This window comes from Aspergillus puulaauensis, chromosome 2 (assembly GCF_016861865.1).
Source record: "Aspergillus puulaauensis MK2 DNA, chromosome 2, nearly complete sequence".
NCBI lineage: Eukaryota > Fungi > Ascomycota > Eurotiomycetes > Eurotiales > Aspergillaceae > Aspergillus > Aspergillus puulaauensis.
In genome coordinates this window covers 5,324,543-5,346,862 of record NC_054858.1, presented here as the reverse complement: position 1 = coordinate 5,346,862, position 22,320 = coordinate 5,324,543, and the positions used below count along the sequence as shown (strand labels likewise).

General features: G+C 47.8%; 9 protein-coding genes across 9 annotated transcripts; 3 read left to right on the top strand and 6 right to left on the bottom strand.

Annotated features, from left to right (window-relative positions):
* Positions 1-242: 242 nt before the first annotated feature.
* On the top strand, positions 243-1,870 carry APUU_22178A (uncharacterized protein; the record flags this gene model as incomplete). Its single annotated transcript, XM_041701012.1, has 5 exons — positions 243-461; positions 509-557; positions 605-736; positions 784-1,089; positions 1,137-1,870. The coding sequence occupies 5 exons, from the start codon at positions 243-245 to the stop codon at positions 1,868-1,870; spliced, it is 1,440 nt and encodes a 479-aa protein (XP_041553940.1).
* A 99-nt stretch (positions 1,871-1,969) lies between these two features.
* APUU_22177S (cytochrome P450) lies at positions 1,970-3,632 on the bottom strand (the record flags this gene model as incomplete). Its single annotated transcript, XM_041701011.1, has 3 exons — positions 1,970-2,156; positions 2,209-3,509; positions 3,561-3,632. The coding sequence occupies 3 exons, from the start codon at positions 3,630-3,632 to the stop codon at positions 1,970-1,972; spliced, it is 1,560 nt and encodes a 519-aa protein (XP_041553939.1).
* A 317-nt stretch (positions 3,633-3,949) lies between these two features.
* On the bottom strand, positions 3,950-5,047 carry APUU_22176S (agmatine deiminase family protein; the record flags this gene model as incomplete). The annotated part of the gene is made up of 1 exon (XM_041701010.1): positions 3,950-5,047. One exon carries the CDS (start codon positions 5,045-5,047, stop codon positions 3,950-3,952), a length of 1,098 nt encoding a protein of 365 aa, XP_041553938.1.
* A 530-nt stretch (positions 5,048-5,577) lies between these two features.
* On the bottom strand, positions 5,578-7,050 carry APUU_22175S (uncharacterized protein; the record flags this gene model as incomplete). Its single annotated transcript, XM_041701009.1, has 8 exons — positions 5,578-5,894; positions 5,959-6,063; positions 6,119-6,173; positions 6,224-6,609; positions 6,666-6,692; positions 6,741-6,777; positions 6,832-6,851; positions 6,897-7,050. The coding sequence occupies 8 exons, from the start codon at positions 7,048-7,050 to the stop codon at positions 5,578-5,580; spliced, it is 1,101 nt and encodes a 366-aa protein (XP_041553937.1).
* A 1,112-nt stretch (positions 7,051-8,162) lies between these two features.
* APUU_22174A (SDR family oxidoreductase) lies at positions 8,163-9,552 on the top strand (the record flags this gene model as incomplete). Its single annotated transcript, XM_041701008.1, has 4 exons — positions 8,163-8,445; positions 8,509-8,648; positions 8,704-8,893; positions 8,954-9,552. 4 exons carry the CDS (start codon positions 8,163-8,165, stop codon positions 9,550-9,552), a joined length of 1,212 nt encoding a protein of 403 aa, XP_041553936.1.
* Positions 9,553-9,753: 201 nt separating this feature from the next.
* On the bottom strand, positions 9,754-11,286 carry APUU_22173S (uncharacterized protein; the record flags this gene model as incomplete). The annotated part of the gene is made up of 3 exons (XM_041701006.1): positions 9,754-10,850; positions 10,906-11,213; positions 11,258-11,286. The coding sequence occupies 3 exons, from the start codon at positions 11,284-11,286 to the stop codon at positions 9,754-9,756; spliced, it is 1,434 nt and encodes a 477-aa protein (XP_041553935.1).
* A 372-nt stretch (positions 11,287-11,658) lies between these two features.
* On the bottom strand, positions 11,659-13,788 carry APUU_22172S (uncharacterized protein; the record flags this gene model as incomplete). Its single annotated transcript, XM_041701005.1, has 1 exon — positions 11,659-13,788. One exon carries the CDS (start codon positions 13,786-13,788, stop codon positions 11,659-11,661), a length of 2,130 nt encoding a protein of 709 aa, XP_041553934.1.
* Positions 13,789-14,361: 573 nt separating this feature from the next.
* Positions 14,362-16,177, bottom strand: PHO84_2 (inorganic phosphate transporter Pho84; the record flags this gene model as incomplete). Its single annotated transcript, XM_041701004.1, has 6 exons — positions 14,362-14,955; positions 15,023-15,152; positions 15,215-15,356; positions 15,410-15,682; positions 15,742-16,032; positions 16,087-16,177. The coding sequence occupies 6 exons, from the start codon at positions 16,175-16,177 to the stop codon at positions 14,362-14,364; spliced, it is 1,521 nt and encodes a 506-aa protein (XP_041553933.1).
* A 4,803-nt stretch (positions 16,178-20,980) lies between these two features.
* APUU_22170A (phytanoyl-CoA dioxygenase family protein) lies at positions 20,981-21,933 on the top strand (the record flags this gene model as incomplete). Its single annotated transcript, XM_041701003.1, has 3 exons — positions 20,981-21,274; positions 21,328-21,760; positions 21,818-21,933. 3 exons carry the CDS (start codon positions 20,981-20,983, stop codon positions 21,931-21,933), a joined length of 843 nt encoding a protein of 280 aa, XP_041553932.1.
* Positions 21,934-22,320: the final 387 nt, after the last annotated feature.

The following is a 22,320-nucleotide window of genomic DNA, read 5'->3' as shown; positions in this document are numbered from 1 at the left end:
ATAACAACTCATGTGGGCCAGACTTGCCTAATCAGGACACACTAGGGTCTCAATGCTGATTGGCTGCGGCAACGGCCGGAATCACGGACCCCGGGATTAGATAATCAGACTCGGGCTTGCCAATCCCCGAGGTTATCTCCGAGAGCCGAATGACGGTTATACTTCTATATAAGCCATGTATAGCCATGTAGAACCGTTTATGTTCAGCAGTAATCTAGATATTCTCTCCCAAGGCGCTTACAATGGCGTTTATACTACTGCAGCACGGAACTGTCCTCGGACATAACGACGGCCATGTTATAGTGCTGAAAGACCACGATGTACTTATCCAAGGAAACAAAATCACAGAAATCGGCCAGAATCTCACCTCTCCTGACGCCGAGGGAACCGTGATACCTTGCAGGGACAAGATCATCTGTCCTGGATTTGTCGATACGCATCATCACCTATGGCAGACACAGGTACCATTCTATGACTGACCAAGCAACTGGCTTACTGACCAATACAGCTCAAAGGTAGGCTTGGTGATCTGGGCTTTATGGACTACATGGTTGCAGGTACATCGCCTCAATCTCCATTCAGAGGCTTGCTTACAGATGGCGAGGCAATATACAATCATTCAACTATACCCCAGACGACATCTTCTGGGGCCAGCTCGGGGGCTGCTTGGAGAGCGTCAACAGCGGTGTCACCACCGTAGTTGACCATGCTCACATGAGTTACTCCCCTGAACATGGTGCGCCCTCTATATCTGTTGAAGGAAAGATATCTCACGTCATTTAGTGACCGAAGCAATTCGGGCTTCGGCCTCGTCCGGGCTACGTTCGATATTCTGCTACACCCCAATCTGGCGTATCAAAAGCTGGGCCTCTACTGTCGACTACGATGATAATCTCTTCCCAGAATGGTGGTATGCCACCCTGGAGACCCTCGCAAGGTCTGCCCCATTTGGCCGTGGGCGAGTTCAATTGGGGCTGGCTTTTGATAGCTTCAAGCTGCCAAAGGAAGCTGTCAAGAACCTTTGGGACAAATGCCGCTCCCTCGGTCTTAAGCTCTTTACAACACACTTTGTGGCAAATTACATGACGAGTGAGTAGTCACCAAGCCCGCTACTGAATGAACTTACTCATAGACAGACTCGGTCAACCTGCTTTCCGAATATGGCCTCCTTGACAAGAACGTCCTTTTCTCGCATGTCAACGGAATCGCCCCATCCGATGCTCAGACTCTTGTTCAGCACGGAGCCTACTTCTCAACTACCCCCGAGACAGAGCTTCAGATGGGCCTGGGTGAGATTGTGGCTTTCCGCCCAGACGTCAAGTCCAACGCCTCGATAGGAATCGACTGCCATGCGAACAACTCTGGCGACATCCTGACGCAGCTTCGCCTCAGCATGCAGCATGCTCGTGGAGTTGAGAACCGAGAAGCCATGGAAGCGGGAAAGTACCCGTCTGTGCAGATAAAATTAGAAGAGGTATTCAACCTGGGCACTATACAAGGCGCTAAAGCCGTCAATATGGAAGACCAAATTGGGAGCATCGAGGTGGGCAAGCTGGCTGATCTGGTCATCTTCGACGCCACCTCTCCCAATATGGCCTGCGCTGCGGAGGAGGATCCGGTTGCTGCTGTCTTGCTTCATGCCAATTCTGGAGATATTGAAACGGTCATAATAGATGGGATTATTCGGAAGCAGAAGAATCGCTTGGTCGACGTACAGGTGCTGGAGGGTCCAAATGGGCGGACAGCAGAGTCCCTCTCGTGGCCTGAAGTGACGAAGAGCATTCTTACGAGTCGCCAGAAAGTACTGGACAGAGGGCAGGGACAGGATTTCCAAGCTGGGATGCAGTTCTTGTACAAGACATTTGGATAAGGGCCGTGATTCTGGTTATTCAACATATCCAGAACACCTGCTAAGCTTCCTTGACTGATTCCTATACAATGCCAGTGATAAATTATAAGCTATGTTTAATCATTTAGCTACCTTCCGCGGCGTCAATCTGACCGTGAGAGGCGCCTTGATCCAGTTGGTAAAGACTCGCATGTTCTCGTGGTCGTTTTTAGGATCCCATTGCGTCCATGTTTTATCCCCAGTCATGGAAATATCATTGTGCCATAGCAGCTTTGCCGTGATAAGCCGCTGTTCCATGTACGACAAGCTAGCAATCGTCAGTACTATGCTGTGTGAGTGGTGTCATGGTCATGACTTACTTGCGGCCGATGCAGCCCCTGGGTCCCAGTGAAAACGGATTGCTTGCCCTGAGTTTGTCTGTTGTATTCTCCTTGTCCATCCACCGTTCTGGTCTGAACTTGTAGGGATCGCGGAAGTTGTCCTCTGCGTGAGTTGCCGCCCACATACACGTTGACACTGTTGTTCCTGCTGGAAGCATATGGCCATCGACTGTATCTCCCCCATGAGGGACGGCCCTGGTGAACCCAATGGGCGCACTGGGGAATAGTCTGAGGCCTTCCTCAAGAACAGCTGTCAACCACGGAAGCTTGGCCAACTCCTCATACGTGATATCTTCGTCGCGCTGGAACGCACCCCGTATCTCGTCTGTGAGTCTGTCGAGGACTTCCCGATTCTCAGGCTGCAAGAGCTGGTTGAACAGCCCTGTCGTGAAGCTCCCTGTAGTCTCCGATCCAGCAATTATGAATAGAGCGCCGTTCACTATAATCTCTTCCTGGTTCAGGTTCTCTTTATCCTGCTGCGTCATCAAATAATGCAGGAAGTCTCGGTGCTGGTTATTGCCCCCCTGTCCCATCCGTTTTAGTATCTTCTCTCGCGAGTAGCTCAGATGCTTAATCCGCTGCTCACGAAGTTCCTTCGGCGCAAATATCTTCAGCATCAGTGTTTGCAGGACACCGCCGGTGCTTGCCAGTCGTCTCGTTGCCTGCTCGATTGCGCCGGCCTTTATCGACTCGGAAATCAAAGGGACCCAGAATCGAAGGTCACTACTCGTCAGACATCCAAACGGCTCCCCAAGGGACAGATGCCCAATTATGTCAAATGTAGTGTATGAGAACCAGTCAGCGATGTTACAGGTCTTGCCAGAGCGGGCGAATTCGTTCATCTTGTCACGAAAGATGTCGATATACAGTTTAATCAAATACTCCTGCTCCAGCAGGGCCTTGGTGCTAAAGGCGTGGGATAGAGAGCGGCGCTGGCGGGCGTGGTCAACATCATCCGCCATCGTGATGGTCACCGCGCCCGGAACAGCTTGGATAGATCCAACATGGATTGGGTCTTTATGGAAATTGCGGTGGCCTGGACGGCTGCCGTAGATGTCCTTCCACGAGTCGGCGGAATTGAACGACAGCTCTGTTGGCGTAAGGCGGACCACTGGGCCATAGACATCGTGCAGTTGCTTGACGTAGAATGGTAGGCGACCCCGAACCAGATGGTAGCTGAGAGGGATGGGCGAGATGCGATTGAGAAACGGTCCAGGATATTGGGCCAGGGGGTGAAGGAAAAGTCGGTAGAGGATGTTGGCGACGAGATATACGAGAATCTGGCACTGTCAGTTGGATGGCTATGCAATATCGGACATCCTATATCGTACCACCGCAGTAACAAAACAAGCTAGGGCAGTTAGCCCTGCGGATTGACCAAGAGAACTGTCCAACGCAGCCATGTCTACCAAGTAACTTGTGTGTTTGATTTAATCGGGAGTCGTGGCGATACTAATACGTAGCCCGGGAAAGCTTCTCCGTGTCCAGAGAGCCCGGAAAAGCTGTTCCAACCCCGCAGCCTACAACTATTGGAAATGGATCAAACTGACTCGCTGTTGATGTAGATGCTTTGTAATTCAATAGCTACATAATGTGGTTTGCAGATGTAATGTTCAGAAGACAATGGGTTAAAGTAACTCAACACTTCGCTGAAGTCTAGAGATAACTATTTAATATACACCATTCTATCGCTGATATCTTTGAAATCCAGTATGCACTCTTATTTCTCCAATGCCGGTATCTGCTGCGTCATGCAGTGGATGCCACCACCGTTGACTGCGATCTCATTCAGGGGGACCTGGACAATCTTCCGTTCAGGAAAGACTCTCTGAAGGATCTGTTTAGCCTCTGCATCGGATTTATGGCTTCCAAAGCGTGGGGCAATGACAGCGCCATTGACAAGGAGGTAGTTGATGTAGCTCACTACCATGTCTGGCTCCGATCTGTCGATATCGTTGGCATCCGCATCAGGCAGTTCCACAATCTCCAGGGCTCGCCCCTTGGCATCAGTAGCCTGGGATAGAATGTTGCTGGTGTCGTTGTAGACCTTTGTCCACACCGGATCCCCCGGACTCGGACGACTCAGCACGACCTTGCCAGGGCTGGAGAAGCGGGCGAGGGCATCGATGTGAGCATCAGTCACGTCCTTGTCTTTGACACCGGGAACCCAGATCACTTTTGTAACGCCCAAGATCCGGTGCAGTTCCCGCTCGATAGTCTCTCGGGTCGCGTTCTTGTTGCGGTTTGGGTTCAAGATGGAGCTTTCTGTTGCTAACATGGTACCTTCACCGTCGACATCCAGAGCTCCGCCCTCCAGAACAATTGAGGACTGTAGTCGAGGGATATACCAGTCATCAAGAAGATAGCGCGCCAAATCAGTATTGCTGGACGACGGATATCGCCCTCCCCAGCCATTGAAGTTGAAGTCTGCCCCGTAGAGGTCACGATGGGACCCTTTGCTAAGCACGAATGTCGGTGCGATGTCTCGCATCCAGGGCTCCAGATCGTCTGCGGTGGTGGGTTTGATGTCGACGCCGTACTCTCCACAGCATGCAAGCTCCCGTTCGGCGTCGGACACCTGGTCAGAGCTGACTATCATAGTCACCGGCTCAAAGTCAGAGATGGCCTTTGCTATGTCGACCAGCTCGGCCTTCATGCGCTGGAGACTTCCGGGGTCTTCGTAGTTTGGGTTGTTGTTCCCTGGCCAGGCCATAAGAGTTGCCTCGTGGGGATTCCCTTCATCAGGCATGTAGAAGCGACTGTTTGCAGCCACTGTCGAGGTGACTGCACAGAAAACCTGGAGGGGCAAGAAACGCATTCTGGAGAGCGCCCTAGAGAGGGTAAATCTGCGAAGAAAAAGGATATTGACAGAGCTGATTGTATCTGAGGAATAGGGTATAACTTGACTACAGATGACAATTTACGGGCAGCAGGGCCCTTTTATGCCCGGTTTCCAACATTACTACCACAGAATACGACGGTAGATCCTGATTTCGTGGTGGAAAGTAAGGGCCAGTTGCAAAAATTATAATATATACCCCCACGACAGCGAGCGAGTAGAAATATTTATATATTATATACTTCTCTGCCAAGAGACTATTGCCAATGATCCCTTCCATTATCAGAATGAGGCTTGATGACTCTTGCAGCCTCCAGGCGCCAGCATTTCTCTACAGTAGGCACCATCGTTCCACCCAGTCTCAACCAGTGTGGTTTATTAAATAATAGATACAGGGAATGGTATAGCTCCAACGCAGTTACATCACGATTGAAAGAAATAAGCAGAATGAATGACCAATTAATGTACACGAGAAAGCTAGTTATCCGTCAATGGCTGTGATAACCCCGTTATTTCCCAAACCTGAAATGATCCTGGCGGTTGTGGTGCGTCGAATCGGCATCATTAACCTCCATATGAATGTCCGTTTTCATCAGGATCCCCTCTGATCGGCCTTCCCCTAATATAATATTGTCCTGGCTCCCATTCAAGTCAATCGTATCTGACAACCGGCGCCGGTTGGTGGGCCGTGAGCTGAATCGATACGATCCACCAGGGCCAGAGGGATGGCCATGACTGTTGCCTGTGGGACCGCTGGATCCCAGAAGTGCCGGTGCATATGTCTTGACTAGAACTGATAGCGCGGGGGCAGATCCACAGAAGACCGCTGTGAGAGGCAGTTAGCTAGGCTGACCAGAGGTATACCTGAATTTGGGAGGGAGAGTCCATACCAACGTATATCTCGATACTGCACCAGTTTAGCGAATCTGCCAGAGTGTAGTATTGGTCCGGATTATGGGCCAGCTTCTTCACAAAATCATATCGAACGCAGCCAGCTACGAGCATGAATGATTAGCTGCAACACCTGGACATTAGAAAGTAGAACCATACCCGCAATAGACAGAATACCGAGGCCGAATACTCCAAACAGGGCTCCTTTGCGTCTCTAAATATTGTTAACATGTTATTCTGGTCCGGTTGGCGAAATGAACACACCCTGGAAATGCGCACACCCCAGAGCATCGGGATGGGGGCGAGGTAAATGCAGATGTCGGTGATGATATTAAGAATCCCGTTTGCCTCGTAAAAGACCTGCTGTGAATTGGGGTCCATGCATTTACCCTCGGCCTCTCCAGTCAAATCCCAGAACTTGGCCGGTGGGAAGCAGGAGAAGGCCAGGATGAAGACACTGGCAATGGTCAATCCGACAACGACGAACTGGAGGGCGTACACGACCCATTTCATGTACGGACGATGGTCTAGACGGAGGTAGAAAATGAGCAGCGACACCTTGACAAATCCGAGAGAGAGCACGTAGACGATTCGCGTGGAGTAGATGCTCTTCAGCATTGGCACCATGTTTTCGTCGGGGATATCGACAGCTTGGGCGTCCAGTTAGCAGATGGAGGGAGGCTTCAGATCTTCTGGGCCTACTTACCGTGCCTTCCGACTCCATAGTAGGCGGCTATAACTGTCAGCCTGGACATTTCTTTGAGTTCCGAATGAGACTTACCGGCCATGGACGCTGCAGTTAGGCCAAACCCCAGAATCTAAGGCATAATTAGTATGCAGCCTGACGCTGAGGCCGTGAGGACTGTACTCACCGAGCCAATAACCATCAGGACTTATCAGTTAGTGAATTGTTCTGCAATACAATATCGGCACTTACCATCATCAGTTCCCAGCGCGTGGAGCATCACCACTCGCACATAGACTCGAGCCGCAATGACTGCTGAGATGAAAGCAACAAAAGCACCCCCAACGCCAAAGACAGACGCCTGTCGTGAGCCTGACTCCAGCTCCCGCGAAGTTAGAAAGCCCATCGTTCATGTATCTGTAGCCTCGAACTCGCATCTGCTGAGAGGTGTCAGGCTGTCAGTACTTGAAAGCCATTGTCAGGTCACAGACACAGGGGAAATGCCAGAGCTGAACGTGCTAAGTAAAGCCCTGATGGGCGATCGTTACTACGCATAGTTGGCCCACTGACAGGGATTGGGAATCGATCAAGGTGCTCGTGCTCAGGCCTGTTACCGTAATACTAAACCGGCGTGGAACAAGTGAGGTTTCAGACATCCTTCGAAACCAGGCGGCAACACACCGTCCCGCCGAAATCAGAGATTGTACCGTGTCTGGTGAGTTTGATCGTAATCTTTTGCTTGTAATAGCCCTCTACGCGACCGATCCGATATCGTACCCCGGATCAGTGGGAACGGGATATCGAGGCTCGATAGACAGGCGGGAGGGCGATGGAACTGGGACAATAGACGACAGGCACCTTTCTAAATGAAGCAAGCGGCAGAGACCATTGTCTTAGGCTGTTGGGGGCCATGGCAGTTGGCAAGCAATGGAGTGCCGGAACAAAGTCCCTGTTAGTGCTGTGGTCGCACGGGTGCTCTTCCCCGGCCACCCATCGGCTCCATAGAGTCCAGACGAACGCGTCTGAGTCGTGATTGGGCCTACCCACAGGGCCCACAGTGTTTGACATGACTGATGTCGGCCCAGCCAAGACGGGCGAGAAGGCGAGAATCGGCAGAGCTGCTCAGCAATACAGCAATGATGTTCACTCCAGCGGCGCTAGGGCTGTACCACCACGCCGGCGGTGCTTGGCTCCCAAGCTGTCGGTTCTAAGAGTGCAATCAATGCCATTCTGGGCAGGAGAACCATTAGCCGACCACGATGACAGTCCATAGAACAGGGATTGTTTGCTTGGACCATCGTAAGCCATCCGACCCGCGTATAACGATCATCCGTGGACACTGGACAGCGGCCCGCGAAGGAGCAGGCTATCGACCCATCGCATCGAGTATATCCACTTTCACATTACTCGAGACAATAGGATGAGGGGCTACCGTATAAAGGTACGTGCGGGCTGCGATCGGGCCCTGGTCTGAGAGCTTCCAACTGTCCCAGTGTAGGAAAGGAAACGGTCTTCAACATGATCGAATCCCAGAATAACGTGGCCCTCGTCTTTGGTGCCAGTGGCATCTCCGGGTGGGCAGTGACCAAGAACCTCCTCTCGTATCCCTCTGCGACGACCTTCTCCAGGGTCATTGCATTGACCCATCGCCCACGAACCGTCGAGGACAGCGGCCTGCCCCTGGACCCTCGCCTCGAGCTGTACTCTGGCGTTGACCTGCGTGCAAACCTGGAAGATGTCCGGCAGCAGCTGAAGAGCAAGATTCCCAGCCTGGATCAAGTAACCCACGTGTATTATCTTGGTGCGTAGTCCTACTGGACAATCGCAGCTGCCACAGTTGCTAACGGAGATATTGGTTCAATAGCGTACACCAACGCCACAGCGTACTCGGAGAATGTCATGGACATCAAGAACCTCAACGTGGGCATGACCTTTAACGCCGTCCATGCGGTTGACCAGCTCTGTACCAGCCTGAAATTCTTTCTCCTGCAAACGGGAACAAATGTAAGCCCCTTATGTGGTCATATAAGGCAGGCAACTGACGAGTAATCATAACTAGAACTATGGCGTCGCCGTCTTCCGGTACATGGACAAGATCGAGATCAACCCTCCTCTGAGAGAAGACCAGCCTAGGATCCCCTCTCCATGGGGCGATGAAATCTTCTACTATGACCAGGTCGACCTGATCAAGACGGCTGCAAAGGGGAAACAATGGCGGTGGTGTGAAGTGCGCCCGGACCAGATTGTCGGTAGGTTATACAATGTCTATCGAGGAGGAAAATATGCTAATCGCAGCGTCACTTGTCAAGGACACGTCCCCGCTGTTACGAGCATGACCTATGTTGAGCCCATTGCTCTCTACCTCGCCCTATACCGGTACATCAATGGACCGGGGGCGCAGGTGAAGTTCCCCGGCACGAAGAAGAACTTTGTCTATACTTTCACCGAGTCTTCGCAGGACATCATCACTCGGGCTGAAATATTTCTGTCAGTTGAGAAGCCCGAGGAAGCCAACGGGGAGGGCTTCAACATTGCCGATACCGACACACCCGGGCCATGGTCCGTCAGATGGCCGATTCTGGCCCAATACTTTGGGCTAGAGGGTACAGGCCCTGAGGAGGACAGATGGGGAGAGCTTGACAAGTGGTGGGCGGACCACCAGAACGAGTATCAGAAGATGTGCGAGGAATATGGCCTCAGACATCGGACGGTGGACCAGGCTTCTTGGGTTTTCGTCAAGGCCGGATTCACGCTGCTGGACAGGAATCGAGAGATGAGCCTCGACAAGATCCGTGGATTGGGCTTCACGGAGGAACTGTCCATCGGCCAGGGCCACTATCTCGCATTTGACCGGCTGGCAGCAGAGAGCATCATTCCGGCCAGAACCAGTTTGACCAAGGGGCAGTAGACTAGGTTGATGACCCTTGGCAGATCAATGTGCTGGGAGGGCGAAGGTCATATAGTATATACCATTAGATGAATTAAAGACACTAGTATTTACAACAAAGCAATAACGAACCAACCTGGAGGCCATGCTCCGGAATTTATATCAGTCTCAAAGCACACCTCATCGAGTTGATGCAGTAAAGGTGCCGGCTTGAGTACAAACTCAATACAGCCAAGGCACGATCTTCCATCGCACAATCCGCTTGTACTCCGCCCAGTCATCTCCATACTTCTTGCGACACATGGCATCGTCTCGACCTTCGCGATGGATCAATAGTACGGCGAAGTAAAGAACATAGAAGTAGGTAAAGACCATGCCCCAGCCAGCCGCGGGTCCTTGAACCACCAGTCGGCCATCCAACATCGGAATGGCATCGCCTACGGTGCTACCCGCCGGGAGAATAAGGTATCCAGCGAGTGCCGTTGGCAGGCTGAACGGGAGAGACTGCATCCAGTCGCCAAAGTAGTTGATGTGTCTAGAGATCCCCCACCATCCAGCTGTCAGGAGTCGTGTGCCCCGCTTAGTTTGGATATAAGACAGCTTAGCTACGGCAGGGTTATTAGGATCGGTTCGGAATACGTGTTTCTGGGTATTGGCAGCCCTGAAGATATATATCCCAAGGATAAAAACGGCGCACATGGTAGCGATGTGTACCCAACCCAGGTGCACGGGGTATGTCGAGAGGTAGCGACACTGCGTGGAGTACAAGAAGGGAACCCAGGCGAGGTCACCAAAGGTGAGCATGAAGCCCATGCCGTCGGTGGTAATGTCCATCATGGTCAGGATACTGGATTCGCCGTACTGGCTGCTGAAGATGTAGTACGCTTGGACGACAGCGGTGAAGACAATACTGTCGGAGATGTAGCCGTAGTTGCGATATTGCTGGGCGATGAAGGCCAGGTCTAGCAGGGCCCACAAGGTCAAACCAGGGCAGACTTCGCACCAGGTCTTGATATCGATTTCTCCGAAGAATGGCAGAGTTACACGGGGATTTAATTCGCGGCCGATGTAGAAGTCGTAGATCAGATTCCCGGTGGTGCCTCCAGCGGCCAACTCGCGAAGATCGCGGTTGGGGTATTTCGTGTCCACGCTAAAACTGTGGATGTAGAGAAACACAGATAGAGCGTATGAGATCAGGATATTAGCGGTCAAAAGCTGCACATAGTTGTCGGCGATATAAGTCCAGACAGCGAAGTGAGCACCATGCAGGTACGTTCCAACAGCACAGATGGTGAGTGTAACCACACTGGCATAGAATGCTATTTATCCAGATCAGACCGTGTTCAGGAAATGCGACAGAATGTCTATACTTACAATTGAAGCGATATGACAGCGGGCGGCCATGGTGGACCAGTTTGGTGCCGTGAACCTGGCTGGCAGGCAGAAGTCTCCAGAGAAGCAGGCTGTAAGCATAATAGCCGACAGTGACGAAGAGAACTTCCCATGTGATGAAGCTGTTTATGCTGAGATCTGCAAGGCCCGTCTCTGCCTTCACATTCCCCCAAGTCAGAGCACGCCCAGGGAGCAGAGAAGGAATGGGGCAGCCAGCAACATCGTTACAGCCAAACGCGAAGGAATAGAGCAGCAACGGGAGGCCGAAGACAATGCCGGCGGCACCAAGACTACAGCGGGTTAGAAATGACAGATAGCAGGGGAGGGTCCTTACGGTCCGCCAAACTCGTACTCGACTGCCATGTTGATTAAGGATTAAGGATGAAGGATTGTTGAGTTTGAGTGTTGACTGTTTGGAAAATCACGAGATGCAAACACCGGACATGCAAAACATGCAAACATGCAAACATGACTCAGCAGGGTCAAACAACCAACAGACTGTGTGTACAACTACAACAGCCACCCCAACTACAAAAAATACCAAAAGCTACCAGAAACCATCAAAAACCAGCAGAAACTAGCTACGCAGTTGTCCACCTCGGCTGGTGATCAATTACAAAGATAGCAGCTTGATGATGGCCGCTTTATCCTGGTTTGCACGTGGCTCTCCACCAAGCTTTTACTCGAGACATCCTTTCTAGGGGCGCGCTGTACGCACACCTCGGCCGCTTGTGGTTATATTTCACTCTCCTCTCCTACTCCAACGGCAACTCGCCCGCTGGATTGTCGCCGGACAAGACTGGTTTGAGCCAACTGCGGTATTTTGTGCTCCCCCCACTGTGCGACCTCATCGTCTTTCATTGCGTCGGCTTGCTCCAGCACTCGGATAGTGTCCTCGGAGACAACCTGCGCGATAGCCTGCCAGTAATGCCCGAGAAGTGAGTGGTGCGTGGAAAAAATGAATATAACCAATATGATCAAGAGAATGGTAACGTGCGCTGCAACCAGCGAAACTGCAACAATGAACCCTGTCCATTGCATGGGGATCGAGGCAATGGTAGAGAACGCGGTCCTGGCTGATTCAGTGGTATTATCCCGTACAAGGTCTTTGTAGTATGCCATTTGAGCAGCCCGAGTGAGGAGGCCTTGCGACGCGAGTGCCGGACTGTCGGTATCATGCAAGGCATCCTGGAATAAATCCACGTGGCTCACGTCGGCTCTGAGGACATCCGAAACATCCCCTTTTGACAGCAACAATCCAGTGTCGAAATTGGCTTCATCGTATTTGTTCTCAGGTGGCAGTCCGCTTAGAAAGCCGGGCACAGACTGCTGAGGAGTCACTAGGCCCTGGTCCTCACCCTGGTCCTGGGTATCCAAATCACTATCGTTCCGCTGAGAGTGCATTATCAGTGCTAGCACTCCCCGTTCACGCAGGCTCTGCGGTGACCTGGACACTCCAAGCTGGCGCCGGCTTGGTTCGGTGTTATGCCCGTCGGCCTCAAGATCCCAAGTTAATTTGGGCTCCAAGCCCTCCCAAGAGCTGTTCATCTCGACTATGAATTCTGCCGCATGGAAGTCAGTAAAGCAGGCAGATACCCGCAGTGCCTCGACATCAGAACCGTTATTCACTATAGCCCAAGGACCGTCCTTGCGCGCAACCTCGACGTGTGGCCCCGGGATGGCCAGCCCTTGATAATTCGATATTCGAGCACCGTGGTCGAGGCTGTCAAGAACAAGGAACATGTTCGCGAACGAAGGCCAGCGATTCTCGATAGTCTCGACCAAGGGTTCTGCCAGCTGCACAGTCCAATTCTCCGGAAGTTGAGGAAAGCATAAGCTACCCTCACCCCACATTCTCTCCCGGATATACGGCGAGGGCAGCTTGCAGGTAAAATTGACAAATTGGTTTGTCGGCAAGCCTGGCAGCTGATGGTAAGGTGCATCTATCGCTACCTGGCCGGATAAACCATCCGCGCCAAGGGGGTTGAGTGTCATGTCATGCAGGAAGGGCTGCACACAGAATACGCGGTAATCGATTACTTGCGCTGGTCCACGGAATCTGCGCAAATCCTTTCGTGGTGCCTCGTCGTCGAAGGGCAGGAATGCTCGATATGTGTGGCCTGTATCGTGGTAGTTGGGGCCGTCCGAAAATGGCTCTGACATCTCGGCAAACGTCCAGCTTGACGTAGGAGGCATCTTCCACCAGAATGATACTCTTCCATAGTAGTCTATCGCGCCACCAACCTGGGTAAAGTTATCTGCGTCGGTGAAACGGCTGTTCATGAAGTCGGAGATCAGAATCGTAGACAAGAATTGAGACGCCACAATCACTGCAGCCTCGACCACGACAAGTAGAGCGATCAAAAGAGATAGGACGCCCTTAGGTCGGAGACTTGCTGTGAATAGTAAAGTGTTCGGGCTAACGCTGACAGCTCTGATGATTGAGTAGAATGGTGCATAGGATAATGGCGTGCCGATTGTTTCGAGCATGATACTAGCAACCATTGCAGTAAACACACCAGCCTGAAAAGCAATGATTATCCTAATCACTGCGGTACAGGCTGTCACGAATCGGGCAGTCCATTCAGCATGAACAACTCGCGTCCAAAGCATATTAGGGTGGCCCCCGGATATGGCGACCACTGACTCTCTCCATACTAGCCCCAGAAGCACCAGCGGGGCAGCTAGAAAGATTGATCCCAACGCCAGAACCAGGAGGTTGAGCGTTCCAATACGTGCCCAAACATTGGCTGCCTTGGAGCGTGGGATTTGCCATTCATCCGGCGGCTCGTCATGGTCGGAGGTGGTCGCGTTCGACAAGGCCAGAGGAGCATAATCCGCGGCCTCGGAAGAGAGTCTTGTCATGATCTCAAGATTGTTCAAAGCAGGACAGGTGGACTGAAATGAGAATGATCAAAATGGGGGAATTCGCGATTTAAGGGGCTTTGTTCAGCCTTTCGCTTCGGCCTTTCGCGCAACCATAACCAAGAAAAGATGTCCAGCCTTTCGCGCGACTGCTTTGAGCATCCCTGCAGCTGTTCGAGCCAATACCCAACATAACATCATTCTAGCCTCATCTGCCTGCGTAATAGCCCTTTCACCAGACTATTTGCACATTGAGGACACTAGACAGGGTACACAGATAGGGTACACACAGCCAATCAATCATTAACTAATAGGAAAAGATGGGTTATGAGAATGTGACAAGGTACCTTGATGCAAAAAGTACCTTTTGATGAGAAGATACCCTGGGATGACAGCTGCAAACACTACTATTTTACTATCAAGTAACTCCCATTAAAAAACTGGTAATGTGCAACAAACAGTTGCATTCTCAAAATTTCTCAAACAATTGCTAAATCCAATTTTATATGTAGGGAGCTCTGCCTTAATACGTGACTGCATCTGAGACTCGCACCGTCTATTCGGGTCTGGTGCTCAAACAGACACGTCCTTATTGGGAAAAACGCCGACAGACTTTGAAGGCTCATTGTCATCCGTATCCAGTTCCTCCTTCTCCACTTCCTCGTTCTCCTTCTTCCAAAGTCCTGGCCACTTGAATATATCCATTGGTCGGTGTTCAGCAAAATGAACCTCGTTCTCGATATCAGCAATAGTCATGCCCCTCGTCTCGGGAATCAAAAAAGTGACCAGAGCATTGAGGACCATGACGCCTGAAAAGAGGCCCAACACACCCGGCAAGCCAATACGGTCAGTCACAGTACCGAATGCGAACGCAGTCAGGATGGCGCCGAGCTTGCCTGCCGCCGCGGAGATGCCATGTGCCGTGCCGCGAACGCAGGTGGGGAAGACTTCGACAGGCATGAGCCAGGTTGTGCAGTCAGGGCCCATGTTGAGGAAGAGCTGGGAGAGCGTGAAGACGGTCATCAGCCCTCCCACGCTGGTGTGATTGGTTATGCCGGCCCAGATGGCATATAGAATGGCGACTATCATGCACGTGTAGAACTGCTGGTGAGTGCGTCCCAGAAGGTCGGGTAGGGGGATTCCGCAGAAGTATCCAGGAAGGTAGCCCTATATTCTGGTTAGTTTTTGGGCACCGCAAATCAGGGAAGATGGGACGGGATTTGCGGCAGCGTACAGCAACTTGGACAATGATGTTTCCGATGGCAGTATTGCGAAGGGTGAGCCACGGGGTAGCTCCATCGGCAAAACCGATTTCCTTGAGGATGACACTTTGGTTGAGGTTGACGCCGTAGTAGGCAATATCACTGGACAGAGCCATCAGTCAGTCTGGATCAGGCGCCAGAGGGGCCTCGCGTTATACACTTACAAGAGAAACCAAGACGCTGAGGTCGCGAATAGAACCTTGGCATGTTTCCATTCGCTGAAGTAGACAGCAAAGTCCCGGAATTGCTCTCTTAGGCCTCGCTTGTCTGTCTGTTCGGTGTCCGTCCTCGTGGCTTTCGATACGTCTGGAAGGGTTAGATTCACGTACAGGTGCATTCCTGGTGTGAACGGGACATACACTTTTCATAGGGCGCCGTCTCTGCCATCGTCCATCGGGCGTATAGCGTAATGGCGGCGGGGATCATACCCAGGCCAAATAAGAGTCTCCAGACCCATTCGACGTACTGAATGTCGGACTCAATCCCGGACTGGAACGCTTCGACCAGTACGAGGAACGTGATACTGGCAGCTATGTTGCCGAGACCCATGCAAGCAAAGACAGACAGGGACAGAACCGCTCTGGAACCAAGCGGCGTGCTTTCAGCAGTGAGAGACGATGACATGGGGTAGTCTAAGTAACGATAAACGTTCAGTCTGGATGATTCCATCGGCAATTTCTCGATCTCTTACCTGCTCCAATGCCTATTCCGGTCACAACGCGAAAGCATGCAACCCATGCAACAATTGACTGTTGGTCAAAGTTGTTCCAGGGAAGCAAGATGACCATGAGGGTGCCGAACAGGGTGATTAGCAGCTCTTTGCCGTATACCTTGTGGCGACCCAGGGCGTCTCCCAGTACACCAAACAGCAATTGACCGACGGCCATCCCAACATTCAGGGTACCCTTCATGATGTCACTTTGCACCGAGGGGACTTCGCCGCCCTGGTCCTGCCAATACAGATAGCCCAACATCGGGACCACTGCAGATGGTTTGGTTAGCTACCAGAGAAGTACTCATTGAGAAAAGCACAAACCTAGACCGATGGTCAAGTTGAGAAAGCCATCAGAAAACAGGCCAACGCCCGCGACACAGAAAAACTTCACTTTGTCAAGCAGCGATACCATGGTGGCAGTCAATACTAGAAAGATAGATAGAGAGAGCGCGTTTTGTCATCGGTGGCCATAGTATTTATAGTCCATATCGGCTTCAGGTACGTTGACATCCTGCGCATTGGGAGCATTGGCCCAGCCAGCATCATATCATCGGTGCGAAGTGCTGCAGTAACTGACAAGACCAAGGGATACCAAGAGATACCAAGATACAATACCAAGATACAATACCAAGATGGATGTTCTCCCAGCCAAGATACCAAGGAAACCACGTGCTCCCACGTGCTCCCACGTGCTCCCACAGGCTGCCATTAGACCTCACCAAAACGCGGGTTGGGTTGGGTTCTCACTTTTTCGGCCCGCCTATGGGTTACCCAAGACGGGTTTTAGGTGTCTTAAACCCGCCTGTGGGTTTTTGGCGGGTATCTGTAGGTTATCTAAAATACCTAAAGCTAGTATAATTATTGCATAAATCGGATTAGTCATTAATTAATTTTTGGTAATTTAATATTATAATATATTTTCTGCTTAAGAATAGCAATAAACTTTATTAAAATATATATATACTTAATCTCTTACTTTATATATATTATCTCTGTACTTTATAAACTGACTGAACTCTAGGTTAATACTATAATTAAAAATATTTATATAATACTAATAGCTATCTATACCTTCTATCTATACCTCCTATCTAAATATATACTAAAAATATACTTTTTTAATACCCCCTTTCTCTTTATAATTATATTCAGGTTCTTATAGGTTTTTATAGGTTTTTGGGTCTGAACGGGTTTTGGGTACCTATTCGCGCGGCGACGCAGTCTGACGCGTAAAAAATAGATATATCTAAAACTATAAAAGTAAAAGAAAAATAAATATTAGTAGCTATAATAAACTACTTATTAGCTTCTTTAATAATATTTTATTATTTATATTCTTTGGGTTATCTTAATTACTACTATAGCTTTGTCTAGTTTAAGCTTATTAAGGTTAATATCTTATTTATTCAGCTCTCTGTAATTAATTGAGCTATTATTAGATCTAATTCTCGAGTCAGACTTCTGCTTATTAGTATGTTTTGATAATAGTTATACTATTAGTATTAAATGCTAGCTAATCTATAGTAAAGTTTTTTACTAGATCCTATTTCTCTCTAGGAGATTCTCTGATAATCTTGAAGTATATTAGCCCCGGCTGTAAAAGGAATTAGGTTTTATATAACGCGGTCTATAAAGATAATTTCTTCTTTTAGTGGTTATATACTGAGTATAGGCGATAGTTGAATGAAGGTAGAAGATTAAGAATTAAATAATTAATTAGAATATACTTAGCTGAGGTCTAGAATCACTTTCACCAGGTAGCAGAGATATATACAGGTAGATCTAAGGTGGTATATCAGTCTTATTTAACTTTACTAGACTACCTATACTATAAATCCAACAGTACTAGTATTATAGGAAGGCACCAGAAATCAAGCAGCTGCTAAAAAGGTAAGAAAAGAGTAACCTAGTAAACCCTTATCTAAGATTTAATCTAAATAGCTTTAGTAGTAACTATGATAACTGGGTCTCTGTTTATAAAAGAATAGCTGGAGAAGCAGCTCTTAAAAACTATTACTAGCCTGCGCCTGTCTTTTTAGGTGGTGGAAGATATTATATTCTAGTAATTACTAAACCTAATCTATTCTAGATTATCCTGCTTAGAGCTTTTATCTGTAAAAACACTCTATTGATGATTGCGTGATACTGTGATTAAATAATATATATCTTAATTAAAGGACTTGCTAGAGGATGTCAAGGTATTACTTATCTTAAATTACTAGATTAGCCTGTTTTAACAGGTATTTATAGTAATTACAGTATATTTTATTAATAGCAGGTAGAATTACTGCAAGCTTCTTCTTAGCTTTAAATCTCTGTATAGCCTTTATTTAGGGATTAATTTAAGTAATATATTACTTCAGCTATTAAAGGAATAAAATCTTTTAAGTTAAATATTTACTGTAACTACAGATAACGCAACTAATAATAATACTTTAATTTAAAAGCTGTAGGATGTATTACTTTCTACTAGTATTATTAGCTTTTAAGACTTTATTATTCATGTTTTTTGCATGGCTTATATTATCTAGCTTTATCTTAAGTAGCTTTTAGGGCATATCAGGACAGTACCTAGAAATAAGGAAGTAGGAATATTATAGTTAGATTCTTAAGTTAGTTTTCTATAGGACTTAGTAGAATATAGTAATATTATCTATATACTTATAAAGATTTAACCCTCTATTACTAATTAATAAGCTATATTAAATCTTTCTGCCTAGATCTGGTTACTTACAGTTTTTATGAATGCTAGTTTTTAATAATAGAATATATTTATCTTCCTTCAGCCTGTCTATAAGCGGCTTTTTCTAATCTAGGATATATAAACACGCTGGAATTCTATATTTTTAATACTTTAATAGATGTGGAAACTGCGGATTTATTTTAACAGATATTACAGTAATCATAATTACGGATAGTTTAAGATTAGTAATATTAAGTAGTGGTAGATTGATTATCTTCTCTAATTAATAAAGCTGTTCTTTCAGTTTATAATAGTCTTTATAAAAATAAAGGATATAATAATCTATAGTATCTTCCTTATATATAGAAAGCTCCTAGAATATATTAAAAAATTAATCTAGAGTTTAAATAAAAAGAAGATGCTATAAAAGAGGGTAATATATAATATTTTACTTATAGTAAAATAAAAGCTAAGAGACTATTATAATAAAATATACTATAATTATAGATTCCTGTATACTATAAGAATAATACTCGCACTCTAATATAAACTCTTAGCTTTTAGTAATATAGAATATTCTAAATACTATAGTAAGATCTTACAGTACTATTAGGGATACCTAAGGAAGGGCTTTCTTTAATACTAATAGTAGATTTCTAATTTATTCTTCTGTCCTATAAGGTATTATACCCCGCAGTAAGTATTAGAGTTAGATATACTGCTTAGACTGTTAAGTAGCTCTTTGCCCAGCAGCGGAGACTAATAGAATAAGGTAAACTAATATCTTTAAGAAAATAGGAAACTTTCCTGGTTTCTTTTCTCTTTATCTAGAAATTAATATAATACAGGGATTATTCTGCTCCTGCTAAGAACTTACTAGAAAGATTATAAAAATAACTATCCTATTCTTTCCTATCTTATACACGATTTACTCTCTATACCAGCCACTGGCGTGGGGGTTAAATAATTCTTTAACAGTACTAGAGATATCTGCTACTATTACTGTAGCTCTCTTAATAAAAAAATAATTTAAGACCTAATAATATTTATGTATTTTTAGAAGTTTACTTTAGATAATAAGCAGTTCAGCTACTGTGGGAATATACTAGTAGAGAAAGATAATTAAGTAATATATAAAGTAGAATCTACTTTTAAAGTAATAGAAGATAAGTTTGACCCTATTAGTAATTATAAAAAGGATGCAGCGGAAGAGGATAATACCTAGGCTATAGAAATAGATAAAGAGAGTAAGGTTGAGAGTAAGCCAGAAACTTCTAGAATAGGTAGGATACTAATAAATATTCCTAAAGAACTAGAGGAAGATATTAAACTTTCTTAACTCCTAACTTCTATTATTTAACTTAGTAAGAGATCCTAAAAGTAATTATCAGGAAGGATTATAATACTATTTAGTAGATTAGAAGGATATAAAATATACTAGACTCGAAAATTAAATAGAAGAGTAAATATTATAATATTATTTTAATTTAGGTAGAGAGAGTTTCGAGATTTATAGTTATCCTTATCTAAATCTATATTAGGGCTAAACTAAATAAATATAAGAAGATCTGAAAAATTACCGTATAATTTAATATATGCTGATAAATAATATTTTTTTGCTTTTATAGGTTACTTAGTAACCTATATAGGTTTTTAGGTTAGGCTAAGAAAATCAAAACCTACCTATAGGTTTGCTGACTAAGACCCAACCCAGCCCATGGGCGGGTTTTTGGCGGGTACCCATGGGCTTGGGCGGGTTTTGGCGAGGTCTAGCTGCCATCAGTGCCTGCACGTGCTGCCATCCTGCGACTGCAAGCGTTCTTGAATCTGCAGGACTCTCTCAGCATTTAATTACATCTCGCCAACCCTCTCCTGCGGCGTACTCGGGGAGAAGTCCTCGATCGTCGTCCCCGGATCTGTGCTGCTTCTTTTCCCGTGGATATTGTCGGTTGGTTCGCCCAATGACTTGGGGATATACTACTTGCCTAGAACCTACTAAGATAACGTCTACCGATATGTGCATGCTGCTGTCAAGACCCTGGGCCATGTATGCGGGGTCTGCCGAGGGGCATTTTGGCTGAGCCAACTTCCTTGGGAAATGGGCTCCCCGATATAGTCTACATCGCCTTGAGCAATGATGAACTTGAATATCGTTTGGGAACTGATATAGGGTTCTGGTTTGGAGGTTGTCTGATAGACGGACGCTAGAATTACGCGAATATATATTTATCCAGAAGACCGCTCGAGGTGCGTAGTCACCACACAACGCAGGATCTGGACATTCCGGTGCGAAATGCGACCAACTCCTTTACGTGCATGTAAGTGATATCCAGACGATCCACCCCGGTGCGAAGCGCGAGATATGGGTGCGAACGGCGGGACCCAATGAGACCGGCATTATGGAACCACGCATGGAGACAATGGGTTATACTGGATGAGAATAATTGTAAATAGTAATCACCAAGCCGGCAAAAAACACGAATGACAGAGGCTGTTTTTCCCATCCTTTACCCAGCCTAGAGCCGTCCCACGATGTCCTCCCTCACTCTTACCCCCGAACAACTCAGCCACTACCGCGAAAACGGTTATCTACTGCTTCGCGTCCACGAGCACAATCTCGTTAGTCCTGACACCCTCAATGCATGGGAGAAGGAAGTGCGTCAATGGCCCCGGGTGAAGGGCAAGTGGATGCCGTATGATGAGGTCAACCAAAATGGCGAGAGGCAGTTGATGCGAACGGAGAATTTCGTTGATTGTCATGAGGGATGGAACAGTTTGGTCTGTGGGAAGAGCCTGATCGGGATACTGGAGCAGTTATCCGGCCAAGTAAGTTCCCATCCAAGCGTATATACATATGCATATCTGACCGTCCCACGCAGGAGATGCTCCTGTTCAAGGATAAGATCAACTACAAACTGCCCTTCGGAAATGGCTTCCAGGCCCACATAGATTCCCCGGCCTACGACCACATCGGCCGTATTGAGCACATCACCGCCAACATCGCCATCGATGCTGCCACGCCAGAAAACGGGTGTCTGGAGGTTGTCGCCGGCTCGCACAAGATGGACGTCGAGATTTTGCACGGCGGGCACATCTCGGAACCCTGGGAGCGTGCACAGCCTTGGGTCCCCGTACCACTTGAGAGAGGGGACATGTTGATTTTTGGAAGCCATTTGGCGCACCGGTCGGCGAAGAACCAGACGAGTGCAAAGAGGGCTAGTTTGTATGCCACGTATCATATGAGGTCCGATGGGGAGGATTTAAGGGGGCAGTATTATGCGCACCGGAGGGCCCATTTCCCCCCTGATCATGGTAAGCGTCCATTACTGCTAGCTAGAATGCTGGATACTGACGTGTTTTGTACGAAAGAGCGTGAGCCAGGCATAAATTATGCAGAAGGATTTAAAACATATGGATTCGCTGCTCCTTTTTCAACGCCGGATGCCGTTGCTAACCCTGCTGCCAGCAGCCAGACAGCTGTTTAGATAGTGACACATAACATGTTGGGAGGAACATCACTATTCCTATCGTATACATTATCATTTAGTTGTTCATTACCGCCAAGTATCATCTCGATTTTCTTGGCCCTTTGCCAATGGTTGGAATCTCGTATACAAGGGCGTCGCATTTATCCCACCGTATCCATTGTATAGACCCGTTCGTCCAGTATCTTGAGATCGAGGGGTCTTTAGGCACGTTTCTGGCATTCTGGGCTACATTCACAGTAGGAGATTGCTAGAAATATAACCAGCAAGACAAGCCAATAACTAATAACCCCGCCAAACCCTTTTGGTCTCGGACTGGTCGCTAAGTGGGCGCCGGGGCCGACATCTGGGGCACAACCCGCCAGGCAACTTCCGACAGCGCTAGTA